At 42.7% G+C, this 16,015-nt stretch overlaps 1 protein-coding gene across 2 annotated transcripts; it reads left to right on the forward strand.

Annotated features, from left to right (window-relative positions):
* Positions 1-2,847: 2,847 nt before the first annotated feature.
* LOC110486889 (uncharacterized) lies at positions 2,848-16,015 on the forward strand. Of its 2 annotated transcripts, XM_021558742.3 has the most exons (10): positions 2,848-3,448; positions 3,661-4,026; positions 9,871-10,233; positions 10,487-10,504; positions 10,693-10,756; positions 10,849-10,892; positions 11,118-11,268; positions 12,903-13,016; positions 14,917-14,993; positions 15,536-16,015. In XM_021558742.3, exons 1-10 carry the CDS (start codon positions 3,071-3,073, stop codon positions 15,557-15,559), a joined length of 1,599 nt encoding a protein of 532 aa, XP_021414417.2. In that variant the 5' UTR covers positions 2,848-3,070; the 3' UTR covers positions 15,560-16,015. The 2 variants fall into 2 exon arrangements, with proteins under 2 accessions (XP_021414417.2, XP_021414425.2); XM_021558750.3 differs by lacking the exons at positions 10,849-10,892; positions 11,118-11,268.

Consider the following 16,015-nt stretch of genomic DNA (forward strand, 5'->3'; position numbering starts at 1 on the left):
TCAGTAGAAACCACAATTTTTAACAGGTCAGCCATATCAGCTATGTTTTTTAAAAAGGCAGTAAATGAGGCTGAATTAACTGATTCGCTACCAGACAAGGCTCCGCTGATAGCCAGGTGTAGCAGTGGTAAGGTGTTGGGACTGCTTTTGGGACAGCTTTATGTAGGTCCTAACTGTTTGTGGGCACCGTTTGTCACCGTTATAGTACAATGAATGTATTGTTTAGTGTTGTGTTGTGTAGTGCCTTTGCTGGCATGCATACATTTATTTATACATTTTTTTGCCCCACCAAGATTTATATGCTAAAATCGCCACAGAGCAGACCGTACCATCCCTCTGGAGAGCCCTGTGGTTGCAGCAGTGCAGTTGTCGTACAAGGCGGTGATACAATCCGACAGGATGCTCTCAATTGTACATCTATAAAAGTTTGTGAGGGTCTTAGGGGCCAAGCCGAATTTCTTCAGCCTCCTGAGGTTGAAGAGGCGCTGTTGCACCTTCTTCCCCACACTGTCTTCTCCACTGCCGTCCCGTTGATGTGAATAGGGGAATGCTCGCTCTCTCTCAGCTCCTTTGTTTTGTTGATGGAGAGTTATTTTCCTGGCACCACTCCGCTAGGACCTTCACCTCCTCCCTGTAGGCTGTCTCGTCATTGTTGTAATCAGGCCTAATACTGTTGTGTCGTCTGCAAACTTGATGATTGAGTTAGAGGCGTGCGTTGCCACGGAGTTATGGTTGAACAGGGAGTACAGGAGGGGGCTGAGCACCCACCCGTGTGGGGCCCCTGTGTTGAGGATCAGCGTAGTGGAGGTGTTGTTTCTTACCTTCACCACCTGGGGGGCGGCCCATCAGGAATTCCAGGACCCAGTTGCACAGGGCGGGGTTCAGACCCTGGGCCCCGAGCTTAATGATGAGCTTGGAGGGTACTATGGTGTTGAAGGCTGAGTTATAGTCAATGAACAGCATTCGTGCATAGGTATTCCTCATCCAGATGGGATAGGGAATGTGTAGGGCAATGGCAATTGCATCATCTGTGGATCTATTGGGGCAGTATGCAAATTACAGTGGGTCTAGGGCGTCAGGTAAGATGGAGGTGATATGATCCTTAACTAGCTTCTCAAAGCACTTCATAATGACAGAAGTGAGTGCTACAGAGCGATAGTCATTTAGTTCAGTTACCTTCGCTTTCTTGAGTACAGGAACTATGGTGAACATCTTGACGCAAGTGGAGACAGCAGACTGGGATAGGGAGAGATTGAATATGTCCGTAACGACTCCAGCCATCTGGTCTGCGCATGCTCTGAGAAGTGGCAAAGGTTACAGTCTGAGCCAGTAGCCTTGCGAGGGTCAACACGCTTAAATGTCTTACTCAAATCGGCCACGGAGAACGAGAGCCCACAGTCCTTGGGAGCGGACCACGTCAGTGGCACTGTGTTATCCTCAAAGCTGGCGAAGAAGGCGTTTAGCTTGTGTACAAATCCTTGCGACATGGGGGTAGTGCATTATGCTGAAACAGGAGGTGATGGTGGTGGATGAATGGCACAACAATGGACCTTAGAATCTCATCACGGTATCTCTGTGCATTCAAATTGCCATTGATAAAATGCAATTGTGTTCGTTGTCCATTGCTTATACCTGCCCATACCATAACCTCACTGCACTCTGTTCACAACGTTGACATCAGCAAAACGCTCACCCACACAACGCATACACGTGGTCTGCGGTTGTGAGCCACGTTGGATGTACTGCCAAATTCTCTAAGAAGACATTGGAGGCGGCTTATGGTAGAGAAATTAGCATCCAATTCTCTGGCAACCTCTTTGGTGGACATTCCTGCAGTCAGCATGTCAATTGCACACTCCCTCAACTTGAGACATCTGAGGTATTGTTTTGCGTGACAAAACTGCACAGTGGCCTTTTATTGTCCCAAGCACAAGGTGCACCTGTGCAATGATCATGTCGTTTAATCAGCTTCTTGATATGCCACACTTGTCAGGTGGATGGATTATCTCGGCAAATGAGAAATGCTCACTAACAGGGATTTAAACACATTTGTGCATAACATTTGAGAGAAAAGCTTTTTGTGTGTATGGAACATTTCAGGGATATTTTATTTCAGCTCATGAAACATGGGATGAACACTTTACATGTTGCATTTATACTTTTGTTCAGTATATATCTTAATCTGAATTGTAAAAGAAATACAGCTACATTTGAAAAAATATAATTTATATGAATTGGAAAATGAAATAGGCTGGATGGAGGATTCTTGACTTTTCAATTCCTTTTAATCCTTCTCTATCGTTTTGTATTATGAACTGTAAATGTGATGTAATGTATTGTATGTTTGTTAATCACCTCTTTTTGGTCCGAAACAACTAGCAACATGTAATCAACAATATGAAATATGGAATAAAGATATTATATTTTTTAAACAATAAAGAAAAAAAGCAACAAAACAAGAGATGATTCAAAACAAATGTCTGTAACTCATGAAAGAGAACAGGAACAGAGAGATATAGTTTTTAAATCAGATTGCAAAATAATGAGGACTGGCAGTTGTCAAGCCCCTTAGCAACCTATCAGTGGCCTGGTCACTGAGATTTGAGGTGCAGATTGGGGGATGGGTAGAGTGAGCTGCATGAAGTGATTAACTTCACTTTCACAGGAATCCATAACACAAACACAGTTCTCACAGTGTAATGCACATAATGATTGCTGGCCTTATGTTAATAGTACATTGCAAGTAATCCATTTGTTACTGTTTGTTTGTTTTTGTGGTTTCGATTCCTTGATTCAAGTTCTTCTCCAGATATTGCAAAACCCCCAAAAAGCAGGCACTCAATGTCCTAGGACACACAATCATAATCACTTCCTGATGTGGAGTTTCACAGAAATAAAGGTCTGGACTCAAAACAGTGAAAATACACCCACTTGAATATTCTACAGCAAAGCAGTGCACTCCAGAAATACATATTAGGTCGGCTCTCCAAACCATTTTGGATTCATTTGATCAGCATTTAGGAAACTTTGAGGTTAGCTACTACTGTAGTTGTTATTACAGCACAGGGTCATGGAGACTTGGGTCCTGTTGGTCTTCAGATTGTTGCTCTTTGTGCAGGCTGCACACAGCAAGCAGTCCTGCCATCCAGTGACCGTGGACTTTTGTCAAGATGTTGGTTACAACACGACCATCAATCCAACCCGCCAAACCAGGGGCTACGACCTGAGGCAGCTTCGTCAGATCGTGAAGACTGGCTGCTCTCCAGAGGTCACAGTTTTCCTATGTGGCGTTGTTTCACCTGAGTGTGTGTTGGATGACAAGATTCCACCCTGCAGTTGGCTCTGTGAGAGGGTGAAGAATGAATGTGAGCCTGTTCTAAGAGAGAAGGGTCTAAACTGGCCAGAGAAGATCAGATGTGAGGCTTACCCCAAACAATCCTGTGCCAACGTAAGTAGCATTAGGATGTGTTCATCTTGTCATTGTAGGGACATATCTGATTCAGGACTGCTGTATGCCTGTAGGCTGTCCTGCATAGAGTAGTAGGAAGTGGATTTTTGAAGTATAATTCTGGTTCTATAACTGAAAACCTTCCCAGATGTTGTGTCATTCCTCACCATAATGCATATAGCATATGACAAAATGATGTTCATTGCTTTCAGGGCCAAGAGAGTATCCCTGCACCAAACCCTGCAGGAACCTGTGAGCCAATCATCATCCCTCTCTGCAAGGACCTGCCCTACAAGGACACTATAATGCCCAACCTATTAAACCACTCCACACAGGAGGTCGCTGGTTTAGAATTGTATCAGTTTTACCCTCTGGTAAAGGTGCAGTGTTCTCCTCACCTTCAGGCTTTCCTGTGCTCCGTCTACACTCCAGAGTGTGTTTCAGGGAAAGCCCGCCCACCCTACAGAGCTCTGTGTGAGCTAGCCAGAAAGGACTGTGAGGTGCTAATGAACAAGTTTGGTTTTCAGTGGCCCAGTCAGTTTGAGTGTGACACCTTCGCAACGGAATCTTGTGAACATGTAAGTCACTTTCCAGCATGTACACTACATGACCAAAAGTATGTGGGCACCTGCTCATTAAGTATCTAATTCCAAAATCATGGGCATTAATATGGAGTTGGTCCCCCCTTTGCTGCTATAACAGCCTCCACTCTTCTGGGAAGGTTTTCCACTAGATGTTGGAACATTGTTACAGGGACTTGCTTCCATTCAGCCACAAGAGCATAAGTGAGGTCGGGCACTGACGTTGGGCGATTAGGCCTTGCTCACAGTCAACGTTCCAATTCATCCCAAAGGTGTTCAATGGAGTTGAGGTCAGGGCTCTGTGCAGGCCAGTCAAGTTCTTCCACACCAATCTCGACAAACCATTTATGTATGGACTTCACCTTTTGCACAGGGGCATTGTCATGTTGTTGCCATAAAGTTGGAAGCACAGAATTGTCTAGATTTAAAAATATATATATATACAGTGGGGCAAAAAAGTATTTAGTCAGTCACCAATTGTGCAAGTTCTCCCACTTAAAAAGATGAGAGATGCCAGTAATTTTCATCATAGGTACACTTCAACAATGACAGACAAAATGAGAAAAAAAAATCCTGAAAATCACATTGTAGGATTTTTTATGAATTTATTTGCAAATTATGGTGGAAAATAAGTATTTTGTCAATAACAAAAGTTTATCTCAATACTTTGTTATATACCCTTTGTTGGCAATGACAGAGGTCAAACGTTTTCTAGAAGTCTTCACAAGGTTTTCACACACTGTTGCTGGTATTGTGGCCCATTCCTCCATGCAGATCTCCTCTAGAGCAGTGATGTTTTGGGGCTGTTGCTGGGCAACACGGACTTTCAACTCCCTCCAAAGATTTTCTATGGGGTTGAGATCTGGAGACTGGCTAGGCCACTCCAGGACCTTGAAATGCTTCTTACGAAGCCACTCCTTCGTTGCCCGGGTGGTGTGTTTGGGATCATTGTCATGCTGAAAGACCCAGCCACGTTTCATCTTCAATGCCCCTGCTGATAGAAGGAGGATTTCACTCAAAATCTCACGATACATGGCCCTATTCATTCTTTCCTTTACACGGATCAGTCGTCCTGGTCCCTTTGCAGAAAAACAGCCCCAAAGCATGATGTTTCCACCCCCATGCTTCACAGTAGGTATGGTGTTCTTTGGATGCAACTCAGCATTCTGTGTCCTCCAAACACGACGAGTTGAGTTTTTACCAAAAAGTTATATTTTGGTTTCATCTAACCATATGACATTCTTCTTCTGGATGATCCAAATGCTCTCTAGCAAACTTCAGACAGGCCTGGACATGTACTGGCTTAAGCAGGGGAACACGTCTGGCACTGCAGGATTTGAGTCCCTGGCGGCGTAGTGTGTTACTAATGGTAGGCTTTGTTACTTTGGTCCCAGCTCTCTGCAGGTCATTCACTAGGTCCCCCCGTGTGGTTCTGGGATTTTTGCTCACCGTTCTTGTGATCATTTTGACCCCATGGGGTGAGATCTTGCGTGGAGCCCCAGATCGAGGGAGATTATCAGTGGTCTTGTATGTCTTCCATTTCCTAATAATTGCTCCCACAGTTGATTTCTTCAAACCAAGCTGCTTACCTATTGCAGATTCAGTCTTCCCAGCCTGGTGCAGGTCTACAATTTTGTTTCTGGTGTCTTTTGACAGCTCTTTGGTCTTGGCCATAGTGGAGTTTGGAGTGTGACAGTTTGAGGTTGTGGACAGGTGTCTTTTATACTGATAACAAGTTCAAACAGGTGCCATTAATACAGGTAACGAGTGGAGGACAGAGGAGCCTCTTAAAGAAGTTGTTACAGGTCTGTGAGAGCCAGAAATCTAGCTTGTTTGTAGGTGACCAAATACTTATTTTCCACCATAATTTGCAAATAAATTCATTAGAAATCCTACAATGTGATTTTCTGGAATTTTTTTTCTCATTTTGACTGTCATATTTGAAGTGTACCTATGATGAAAATTACAGGCCTCTCTCATCTTTTTAAGTAGGAGAACTTGCACAATTGGTGGCTGACTAAATACTTTTTTGCCCCACTGTATATTTCACCTTTATTTAACCAGGTAGGCTAGTTGAGAACATGTTCTCATTTACAACTAATTGTATTCTGTAGCGTTAAGATTTCCGTTCACTAAGAGGCCTAGCCCAAACCATGAAAAACAGCCCCAGACCATTATTCCTCCTCCACCAAACTTTACAGTTGGCACTATGTATTGTACCCTTATGCCATAGTTTGTACTTCTCAATTGTCAGTAGAAACCACAATTTTTTAGCAAGTCAGCCATATCAGCTATGTTTATAAAAAGTCAGTAAATGAGGTTGAATGAACTGTTTCGCTGCCAGACAAGGCTCAGCTGATAGCCAGGATGTAGCAGTGGTAAGGTGTTGGGTCTGCTGTTGGGACAGCTTTATTTAGGCCCTAACAGTTTGTGGGCACCGTTTGTCACCATTATAGTGCAATGAATGTATTGTTTAGTGTTGTGTTGTGTAGTGCCTTTGCTGGCATGCATACATTTATTTATACATTTTTTTGCCCCACCAAGATTTATATGCTAAAATCGCCACTGGAAAGACCGTACCATCCTCTGGAGAGCCCTGTGGTTGCAGCAGTGCAGTTGTCTTACAAGGCGGTGATACAGCCCGACAGGATGCTCTCAATTGTACATCTATAAATGTTTGTGAGGGTCTTAGGGGCCAAGCCAAATTTCTTCAGCCTCCTGAGGTTGAAGAGGCGCTGTTGCGCCTTCTTCACCACATTGTCTTCTCCACTGCCGTCCCGTCGACGTGAATAGGGGAATGCTCTCTCTGTTGTCTCCTGAAGTCCACGATCAGCTCCTTCATTTTGTTGAGGGAGAGTTATTTTCCTGCCACCACTCCGCTAGGACCTTCACTTCCTCCCTGTAGGCTGTCTCGTCATTGTTGTAATCAGGCCTAATACTGTTGTGTCGTCTGCAAACTTGATGATTGAGTTAGAGGCGTGCGTTGCCACGGAGTTATGGTTGAACAGGGAGTACAGGAGGGGGCTGAGCACCCACCCGTGTGGGGCCCCTGTGTTGAGGATCAGCGTAGTCGAGGTGTTGTTTCCTACCTTCACCACCTGGGAGGCGGCCCATCAGGAATTCCAGGACCCAGTTGCACAGGGCGGGGTTCAGACCCTGGGCCATGAGCTTGGAGGGTACTATGATGTTGAAGGCTGAGTTATAGTCAATGAACAGCATTCTTACATAGGTATTCCTCTTGTCCAGATGGGATAGGGCAGTGTGTAGTGCAATGGCAATTGCATCGTCTGTGGATCTATTGGGTCAGTATGCAAATTACAGAGGGTCTAGGGCGTCAGGTAAGATGGAGGTGATATGATCCTTAACTAGCCTCTCAAAGCACTTCATGATGACAGAAGTGAGTGCTACGGGGCAATAGTCATTTAATTCAGTTACCTTAGCTTTCTTGAGTACAGGAACAATGGTGGACATCTTGACGCAAGTGGAGACAGCAGACTGGGATAGGGAGAGATTGAACATGTCCTAACGACTCCAGCCATATGGTCTGCGCATGCTCTGAGAAGTGGCTAAGGATACTGCCTGAGCCTTGTGAGGGTCAACACGCTTAAATGTCTTACTCAAATCGGCCACGGAGAACGAGAGCCCACAGTCCTTGGGAGCGGACCATGTCGGTGGCACTGTGTTATCCTCAAAGCTGGCGAAGAAGGTGTTAAGCTTGTGTACAAATCCTTGCAACATGGGGGTAGTGCATTATGCTGAAACATGAGGTGATGGTGGTGGATGAATGGCACGACAATGGACCTCAGGATCTCATCACGGTATCTCTGTGCATTCAAATTGCCATTGATAAAATGCAATTGTGTTCATTGTCCATTGCTTATACCTGCCCATACCATAACCCCACTGCACTCTGTTCACAACGTTGACATCAGCTAAATGCTCGCCCACACAACGCCATACACGTGGTCTGCGGTTGTGAGCTACGTTGGATGTACTGCTAAATTCTCTAAGAAGACGTTGGAGGCGGCTGGTGGTAGAGAAATTAGCATTCAAGTCTCTGGCAACCGCTTTGGTGGACATTCCTGCAGTCAGCATGTCAATTGCACGCTCCCTCAACTTGAGACATCTGTGGCATTGTTTTGCATGACAAAACTGCACAGTGGCCTTTTATTGTCCCAAGCACAAAGTGCACCTGTGTAATGATCATGTTGTTTAATCAGCTTCTTGATATGCTACACTTGTCAGGTGGATGGATTATCTCGGAAAAGGAGAAATGCTCACTAACAGGGATTTAAACACATTTGTGCACAACATTTGAGAGAAAAGCTTTTTGTGTGTATGGAACATTTCAGGGATATTTTATTTCAGCTCATGAAACATGGGACGAACACTTTACATGTTGCATTTATACTTTTGTTCACTCTATATCTTAATCTGAATTCTAAAAGAAATACAGCTACATTTGAAAAAATATAATTTATATGAATTGGAAAATGAAATAGCCTGGATGGAGGATTCTTGACTTTTCAATTCCTTTTAATCCTTCTCTATCGTTTTGTACTATGAACTGTACATGTGTTGTAATGTATTGTATGTTTGTTAATCACCTCTTTTTGATCCGAAACAACTAGCAAAATGTAATCAACAATATGAAATATGGAATAAAGATATTATATATATATATATATATATATATATCTATATATATATATACATAAAAAATGTTTTTAAAGCATCAAAACAAGAGGTGATTCAAAACAAATGTCTGTAACTCATGAAAGAGACCTGGAACAGAGAGATATAGTTTTTAAAGCAGATTGCAAAATAAGGAGTTGGCCCTATGTATTGGAGCAGGTAGCATTCTCCTGGTATCCGCCAAACCCAGATTCGTCTGTTGGACTGCCAGATTGTGAAGTGTGATTCATCACTCCACAGACAAGTTTCCACTGCTCCAGAGTCCAATGGCAGCAAGCTTTTCACCACTCCAGCCGACGCTTGGCATTGCGCATGCTGATCTTAGGCCTATGTGCGGCCATGCAAACCCATTTCATGAAGCTCCCGATGAACAGTTCTTGTGCTGACGTTGCACTTCAGCACTCAGAGTCCCGTTCTTTGAGGACAGATGATTTTTACGTGCTTCAAGCTTCAGCACTTGGAGTGCCATTCTGTGAGCTTGTGTGGACTACCACTTTGTGGCTGAGCCTTTGTTGCTGCTTCTAGAAGTTTCCACTTCACAATAACAGCACTTACAGTTGACCGGGGCAGCTCTAGCAGTGCAGAAATTTGACAAACTGACTTGTTGGAAAGATAGCGTCCTATGACGGTGACACGTTGAAGGTCACTGAGCTCTTCAGTAAGGCCATTCTACTGCCAATGTTTGTCTATGGAGATGGCATGGCTGTGTCCTCAATTTTATTGTCAGCAATTGGTGTATCTGAAATAGCTAAATCCACTAATTTGAAGGGGTGTCCACATACTTTTGTATACATAGTGTATCAACTTACAGATTCAATACCAGGCTCCAACCAGCACACCACTACACTGCATCGTTATTTAAACAACTATGATCAGGGCAGGTAAAGGTTAGGAAAATTAGTTTCAGTTTCCTTTGCCTGCTCATAGTTGGTCAAAGTCACATGATGCACACCAGATAATAAATTACATGTTTAAAAAGGGTAAAGTGCCCCTTTAAACATAAATTGTCAATATCAAAATGTTTGGCGAGGAAAGGAAAGAAAGGAAACCTCAATCAGTTTTGCCTGGTGAAGTAAAGGTAAACATCCTTCAATAATAATTATTGCTGATTGGTGAATATGAGGTATTTTGTTGTTTCCTCTTCAGTGTGGGGTGACCAGTGCTCCGTCCCCTGAGGGCCCCTGCCAGCCAATCACCATTCCACTGTGCCAGGGCATCTCCTACAACCTGACGGCCATGCCAAATCTGCTGGGGCACAAAAAACAGGCGGAGGCGGCCGTTAAGATGGCTCAAATGGAGTATGTTTTGAAATTGACTTGTTCTGTGGATATCCGCTTCTTTCTGTGTTCTGTCTACGCTCCCCAGTGTGTGGAAGGGGAGGTGCAGCGCCCTTGCAGATCCCTTTGTGAGAGAGCCAAACTGGGGTGTGACAGTGTGTTGAATAAGTTTGGGATGTCCTGGCCTGATGATCTGAGCTGTGAATCCTTTCCAGAGGAGTCATGCGTAAGAGTAGGTACCGATACTCTAGTCATTTTTTAACCCTTATTAAGTCACCACTTTTAATAAATCAGTAGTTTCTCCAAGTTGTTTAATTCAGTAATACCTTACAATAAGTACATGGGCCAGTAGTGGCTGCAACAATGATTTGGCTTTCATTATTTTGCTACAGACCCAACAGGGTGCATGCTAGCGGTATCGTCACCTTTGTTTGAGATGTGTACAAAACAATTTACTCTAAAATATTGTCTACTTCTTTTCACAGGGGGACAGTAATCCCGAGGTGTGTTTAAAATATTTTTCTCCGACAACTGAAGAGTAAATATGTATATGTAGCAAGTGAATGATACCTATAATGTGTTTAATGAGGAATGTATGAAGTGAAGTGGGAGTAGGTGGATAGGTGGCAAGTGAAAATTGGAGAATATTACCGTCATCCTATCAAATGCTTGTGTGTTTTGGTCTCCACAGCAACTCACGGCTGAGGAACTCCTGGTCAAGCTGAAAGAACTTGGTCACTCTGTTCGGGACCAATGTTAGTTGTGGTTTCTGAGATTTAAAGCATTATGTATGACGTGTGTGTGTATTTAATTTATACATATATGTTATTGTCTACTTCAATTGTAGCACTAAGTCTTCAAACTGCCCACATATTGTTGGTTCTAGAAGATGTATCCTACACCTGTTTCTGTTTTTAGTTCACTTTTATATGAGTTTATTAATTAATATTTCTTCCCCGAAACCATTTTTTTGTGTTTCCTGCCAATTCTTTTATTTATTTACTTCTTTCTGAGCTATATTGTAGATCAACTGAGGCCCCATTAGGCTCCCTGGTTGACAATGGTTTCAATACTGTATCAACCATCAATCCTTTCTCCTTAACCAGCTCCTTTCAGAAAGACAAATCAGGCAAACTGGATGTGAAAGAATTCCACAACCTAAAGCACTATGTGTCTGTTACCAAGAGAGAGTACTCAGAGTCCTATGAGTGGCAGAACCCAGGGTTCGTCACAGAATACCAGATGAAGAATGCCCTTGATGTCCGTGGTTAGTCATGTATCACAGTTACGATCAAAGGATGTATTTACAGTGGCAAGAAAAAGTATGTGAACCCTTTGGAAATACCTGGATTTCTGCATAAATTGGTCATCAAATTTTATCTGATCTTCGTCTAGGTCACAACAATAGACAAACACAGTCTGCTTAAACTAATAACACACAAACAATTATTATTATTATTTCATGTCTTTATTGAACACACCATATAAAACATTCACAGTGCAGGGTGGGAAAAGTATGTGAACCCTTGGATTTATTAATTGGTTGACCCTCCTTTGGCAGCAATAACCTCAACCAAACGTTTTCTGTAGTTGCAGATCAGACCTGCACAACAGTCAGGAAGATTTTTGAATCATTCCTCTTTACAAAACTATTTTAGTTCAGCAATATTCTTGGGATGTCTGGTGTGTACCGCTCTCTTGAGGTCATGCTACAGCATCTCAATCGGGTTGAGGTCAGGACTCTGACTGGGACACTCCAGAAGGCTTATTTTCTTCTGTTGAAGCCATTCTTTTGTTGATTTACTTCTGTGTTTTGGGTTGTTGACCTGTTGCATCACCCAACTTCTGTTGAGCTTCAATTGGCAGACAGATAGCCTAACATTCTCCTGTAAAATGTCTTGATAAACTTGGGAATTCATTTTTCCGTTGATGATAGCAAGTTGTCCAGGCCCTAAGGCAGCAAAGCAGCCCCAAACCATGATGCTCCCTCCACCATACTTTACAGTTGTGATGTGGTTTTGATGTTGGTGTGCTGTTCCTTTTTCTCTCCAGTGTTGTGTGTTCCTTCCAAACAACTCAATTATAGTTACATCTGTCCACAGAATATTTTGCCAGTAGCGCTGTGGGACATCCCTGTGCACTTTTGCAAACTTCAGACGTGCAGCAATGTTTTTTTGGACAGCAGTGGCTTCTTCCGTGGTGTCCTCCCATGAACACCATTCTTGTTTAGTGTTTTACATATCATAGACTCGTCAACAGAGATGTTAGCATGTTCCAGAGATTTCTGTACATCTTTAGCTGACACTCTAGGATTCTTCTTAACCTCATTGAGCATTTTGCGCTGTGCTCTTGCAGTCATCTTTGCAGGACGGCCACTCCTAGGGAGAGTAGCAACAGTGCTGAAATTTCTCAATTTATAGACAATTTGTCTTACCGTGGACTGATGAACATCAAGGCTTTTAGAAATACTTTTGTAGCCCTTTTCAGCTTAATGCAAGTCAACAATTCTTAATCTTAAGTCTTCTGAGATCTATTTTGTTTGAGGCATGGTTCACATCAGGCAATGCTTCTTGTGAATAGCAAACTCAAATTTTGTGAGTTTTTTTTATAGCTGCAAGGTAGCTCTAACCAACATCTCCAATCTTGTCTCATTGTCTATTGTTGTGACTTAGACGAAGATCAGATCAAATTTGACAACCAATTTATGCAGAAATCCAGGTAATTCCAAAGGGTTCACATACATTTTCTTGACACTGTATATTTTGTTGATTTTCTCTTAATTTACCACACAAGGATTTGGTTTTGATTGTGAACATCCTGACCTGATAGTGAAACTGAACTCCTTGTAGAGTATATTTGCAGATTTAAAAAAGTAAATGATAAAAATCCTCTGTCATATAGATCTTAGTTTGGACGATGAAACGTTCCAAACACTATGGCACCGGTACAGCTCTGGTGGAGGGATCAAATACGATGACTTTATGGCCATTCTCACAAGGCTCAAGATCCTGAAGGGTAACTCTTTACTCACTATATAACACATTTCTGACTTTCCAATCAATCTACTACATCTAAATATATATCTATATATAGTCACATACTGTACACATACTGTACACCAAATAGGTGCATGAAAATGTATTGTTTTACAATGTTTACAATGTACAGTGGGGAGAACAAGTATTTGATACACTGCCGATTTGGCAGGTTTTCCTACTTACAAAGCATGTAGAGGTCTGTAATTTTTTTTATCTTAGGTACACTTCAACTGTGAGAGACGGAATCTAAAACAAAAATCCAGAAAATCACATTGTATGATTTTTAAGTAATTAATTTGCATTTTATTGCATGATATTTGATCACTTGCCAACCAGTAAGAATTCCGGCTCTCACAGACCTGTTAGTTTTTCTTTAAGAAGCCCTCCTGTTCTCCACTCATTACCTGTATTAACTGCACCTGTTTGAACTCTTTACCTGTATAAAAGACACCTGTCCACACACTCAATCAAACAGACTCCAACCTCTCCAAAATGGCCAAGACCAGCGAGCTGTGTAAGGTCATCAGGGTTCAATTGTAGACCTGCACAAGGCTGGGATGGGCTACAGGACAATAGGCAAGCAGCTTGGTGAGAACGCAACAACTGTTGGTGCAATTATTAGAAAATGGAAGAAGTTCAAGATGACGGTTAATCACCCTCGGTCTGGGGCTCCATGCAAGATCTCACCTCGTGTGGCATCAATGATCATGAGGAAGGTGAGGGATCAGCCCAGAACTACACGGCAGGACCTGGTCAATGACCTGAAGAGAGCTGGGACCACAGTCTCAAAGAAAACCATTAGTAACACACTACGCCGTCATGGATTAAAATACTGCAGGGCACGCAAGATCCCCCTGCTCAAGCCAGCGCATGTCCAGGCCTGTCTGAAGTTTGCCAATGACCATCTGGATGATCCAGAGGAGGAACGGGAGAAGGTCATGTGGTCTGATGAGACAAAAATAGAGCTTTTTGGTCTAAACTCCACTCGCCGTGTTTGGAGGAAGAAAAAGGATGAGTACAACCCCAAGAACACCATCCCAACCGTGAAGCATGGAGGTGGAAACATCATTCTTTGGGGATGCTTTTCTGCAAAGGGGACAGGACGACTGCACCGTATTGAGGGGAGGATGGATGGGGCCATGTATCGCGAGATCTTGGCCAACAACCTCCTTCCCTCAGTAAGAGCATTGAAGATGGGTCGTGGCTGGGTCTTCCAGCATGACAACGACCCGAAACACACAGCCAGGGCAACTAAGGAGTGGCTCCGTAAGAAGCATCTCAAGGTCCTGGAGTGGCCTAGCCAGTTTCCAGACCTGAACCCAATAGAAAATCTTTGGAGGGAGTTGAAAGTCCGTATTGCCCAGCGACAGCCCCGAAACCTGAAGGATCTGGAGAAGGTCTGTATGGAGGAGTGGGCCAAAATCCCTGCTGCAGTGTGTGCAAACCTGGTCATGAACTACAGGAAACGTATGATCTCTGTAATTGCAAACAAAGGTTTATGTACCAAATATTAAGTTCTGATTTTCTGATGTATCAAATACTTATGTCATACAATAAAATGCAAATTCATTACTTAAAAATCATATCATATGATTGTCTGGATTTTTGTTTTAGATTCCATCTCTCACAGTTGAAGTGTACCTATGATAAAAAAATTATTTGTAAGTAGGAAAACCTGCAAAATCTGCAGTGTATCAAATACTTTTTCTCCCCACTGTATATGTTACACTGTTTTACAATCTACAATGTTGCATAGTGCCTTGAGAACAAGTGCTCTATGAATACAATGTATTATTATTATGATCAGTGTTGCAATGATCTATAAACAAATAGAACACAGTGAGATTTGTATATCTTTTTTTGTTCTCCTGCTCCAGCTCGCTTTAAATCCCGACTCATTTCACCCTGTGATGCTGCAACAGACTGTGAGGTCGCCAGTTTCTCCTTCAGTCAGGTGAGTTTGCTCTGGCAGAGTTATCATGTCATGTATTGTCATGTTGTGTCTTGTCTCTGTCCTTTCCCTTCACCCTGTCTCCCTCTGCTGGTCGTTGTTAGGTTACCTTTTCTCCCCCTCTTTCCCCCAGCTGTGCCTTGTCTCCTCCTAACCACCTCGTCACCCCTTTTCCCACCTGTTCCCTTTTTCCCTCTGATTAGGTCCCTATATCTCTCTCTGTTTCTGCTCCTGTCTTTGTCGGATTCTTGTTTGTTGTGTTTCATGCCTGAACCAGACTGTCGTCATGTTTGCTGTAACCTTGTCTTGTCCTGTCGGAATCTGCCGGTCCGTCTGAGCCTACCTATGTTTGGTAATTAAAGAAGCTCTGTTTAAGTTAATTCGCTTTTGGGTCCTCATTCACGCACCGTAACATATCAAGCTTTGAAGCTTTGTCTTTAGCCACAGTGACTACGTCTATCTCTACCTAAAGAAGAACAGAATATGAAGAAGTAATCACCACTGGAAGATGATACTCATGTCAAATTTTTCTCCCCCTGTTCCAGTTAATCCAAGTTACCATTATGTAGGCCAGCGGCAGCTGTCCAGTCACCAGCAGGAGTTCAATTGACCTGGAATGCAAAGCAATGCAGTAACCTGTTTTGGACCAAAAAAACAACATTCTACTGCCTTTTAGTACATACCTGTCAAAAATGATTGTCATAGTGCTGTATAATTTGTGACTGATGTCCACCTGAATATGATGGCTGTTTCCTCCTGGTCTGTTTGAATCTCTTTCTGTACATTTTCTTGCTACATTGTTTATAACACATTTACACACATATTTTGTTGGACTCAGTATTCTATCTTGCTTGTCAGTTAAACAACAAGACTAGAGACTTTCTTCTCCATATCGTCATTTTTTCTTAAACTTTTATCCCATGTTTCTTTTTCTTTCTTTTGTCTGTATACTGTCATTCAGCCTTTAGCTGCAGAGTTGTACAAGACAGCCTAACTAATAAAATATATGCCCTGGCGGATATTCA

Source organism: Oncorhynchus mykiss, chromosome 2 (assembly GCF_057628025.1).
Source record: "Oncorhynchus mykiss isolate SJ-2025 chromosome 2, ASM5762802v1, whole genome shotgun sequence".
Taxonomy (NCBI): domain Eukaryota; kingdom Metazoa; phylum Chordata; class Actinopteri; order Salmoniformes; family Salmonidae; genus Oncorhynchus; species Oncorhynchus mykiss.

Coding starts and splice junctions, on each gene's coding strand:
- LOC110486889 (XM_021558742.3), top strand. CDS start 3,071: ATGGAGACTTGGGTCCTGTTGGTCTTCAGATTGTTGCTCTTTGTGCAG. Junction 10,757..10,848: donor TCACTCTGTTCGGGACCAAT/GTTAGTTGTGGT, acceptor CTTCAATTGTAG/CACTAAGTCTTCAAACTGCC. Junction 11,269..12,902: donor GAATGCCCTTGATGTCCGTG/GTTAGTCATGTA, acceptor TCTGTCATATAG/ATCTTAGTTTGGACGATGAA.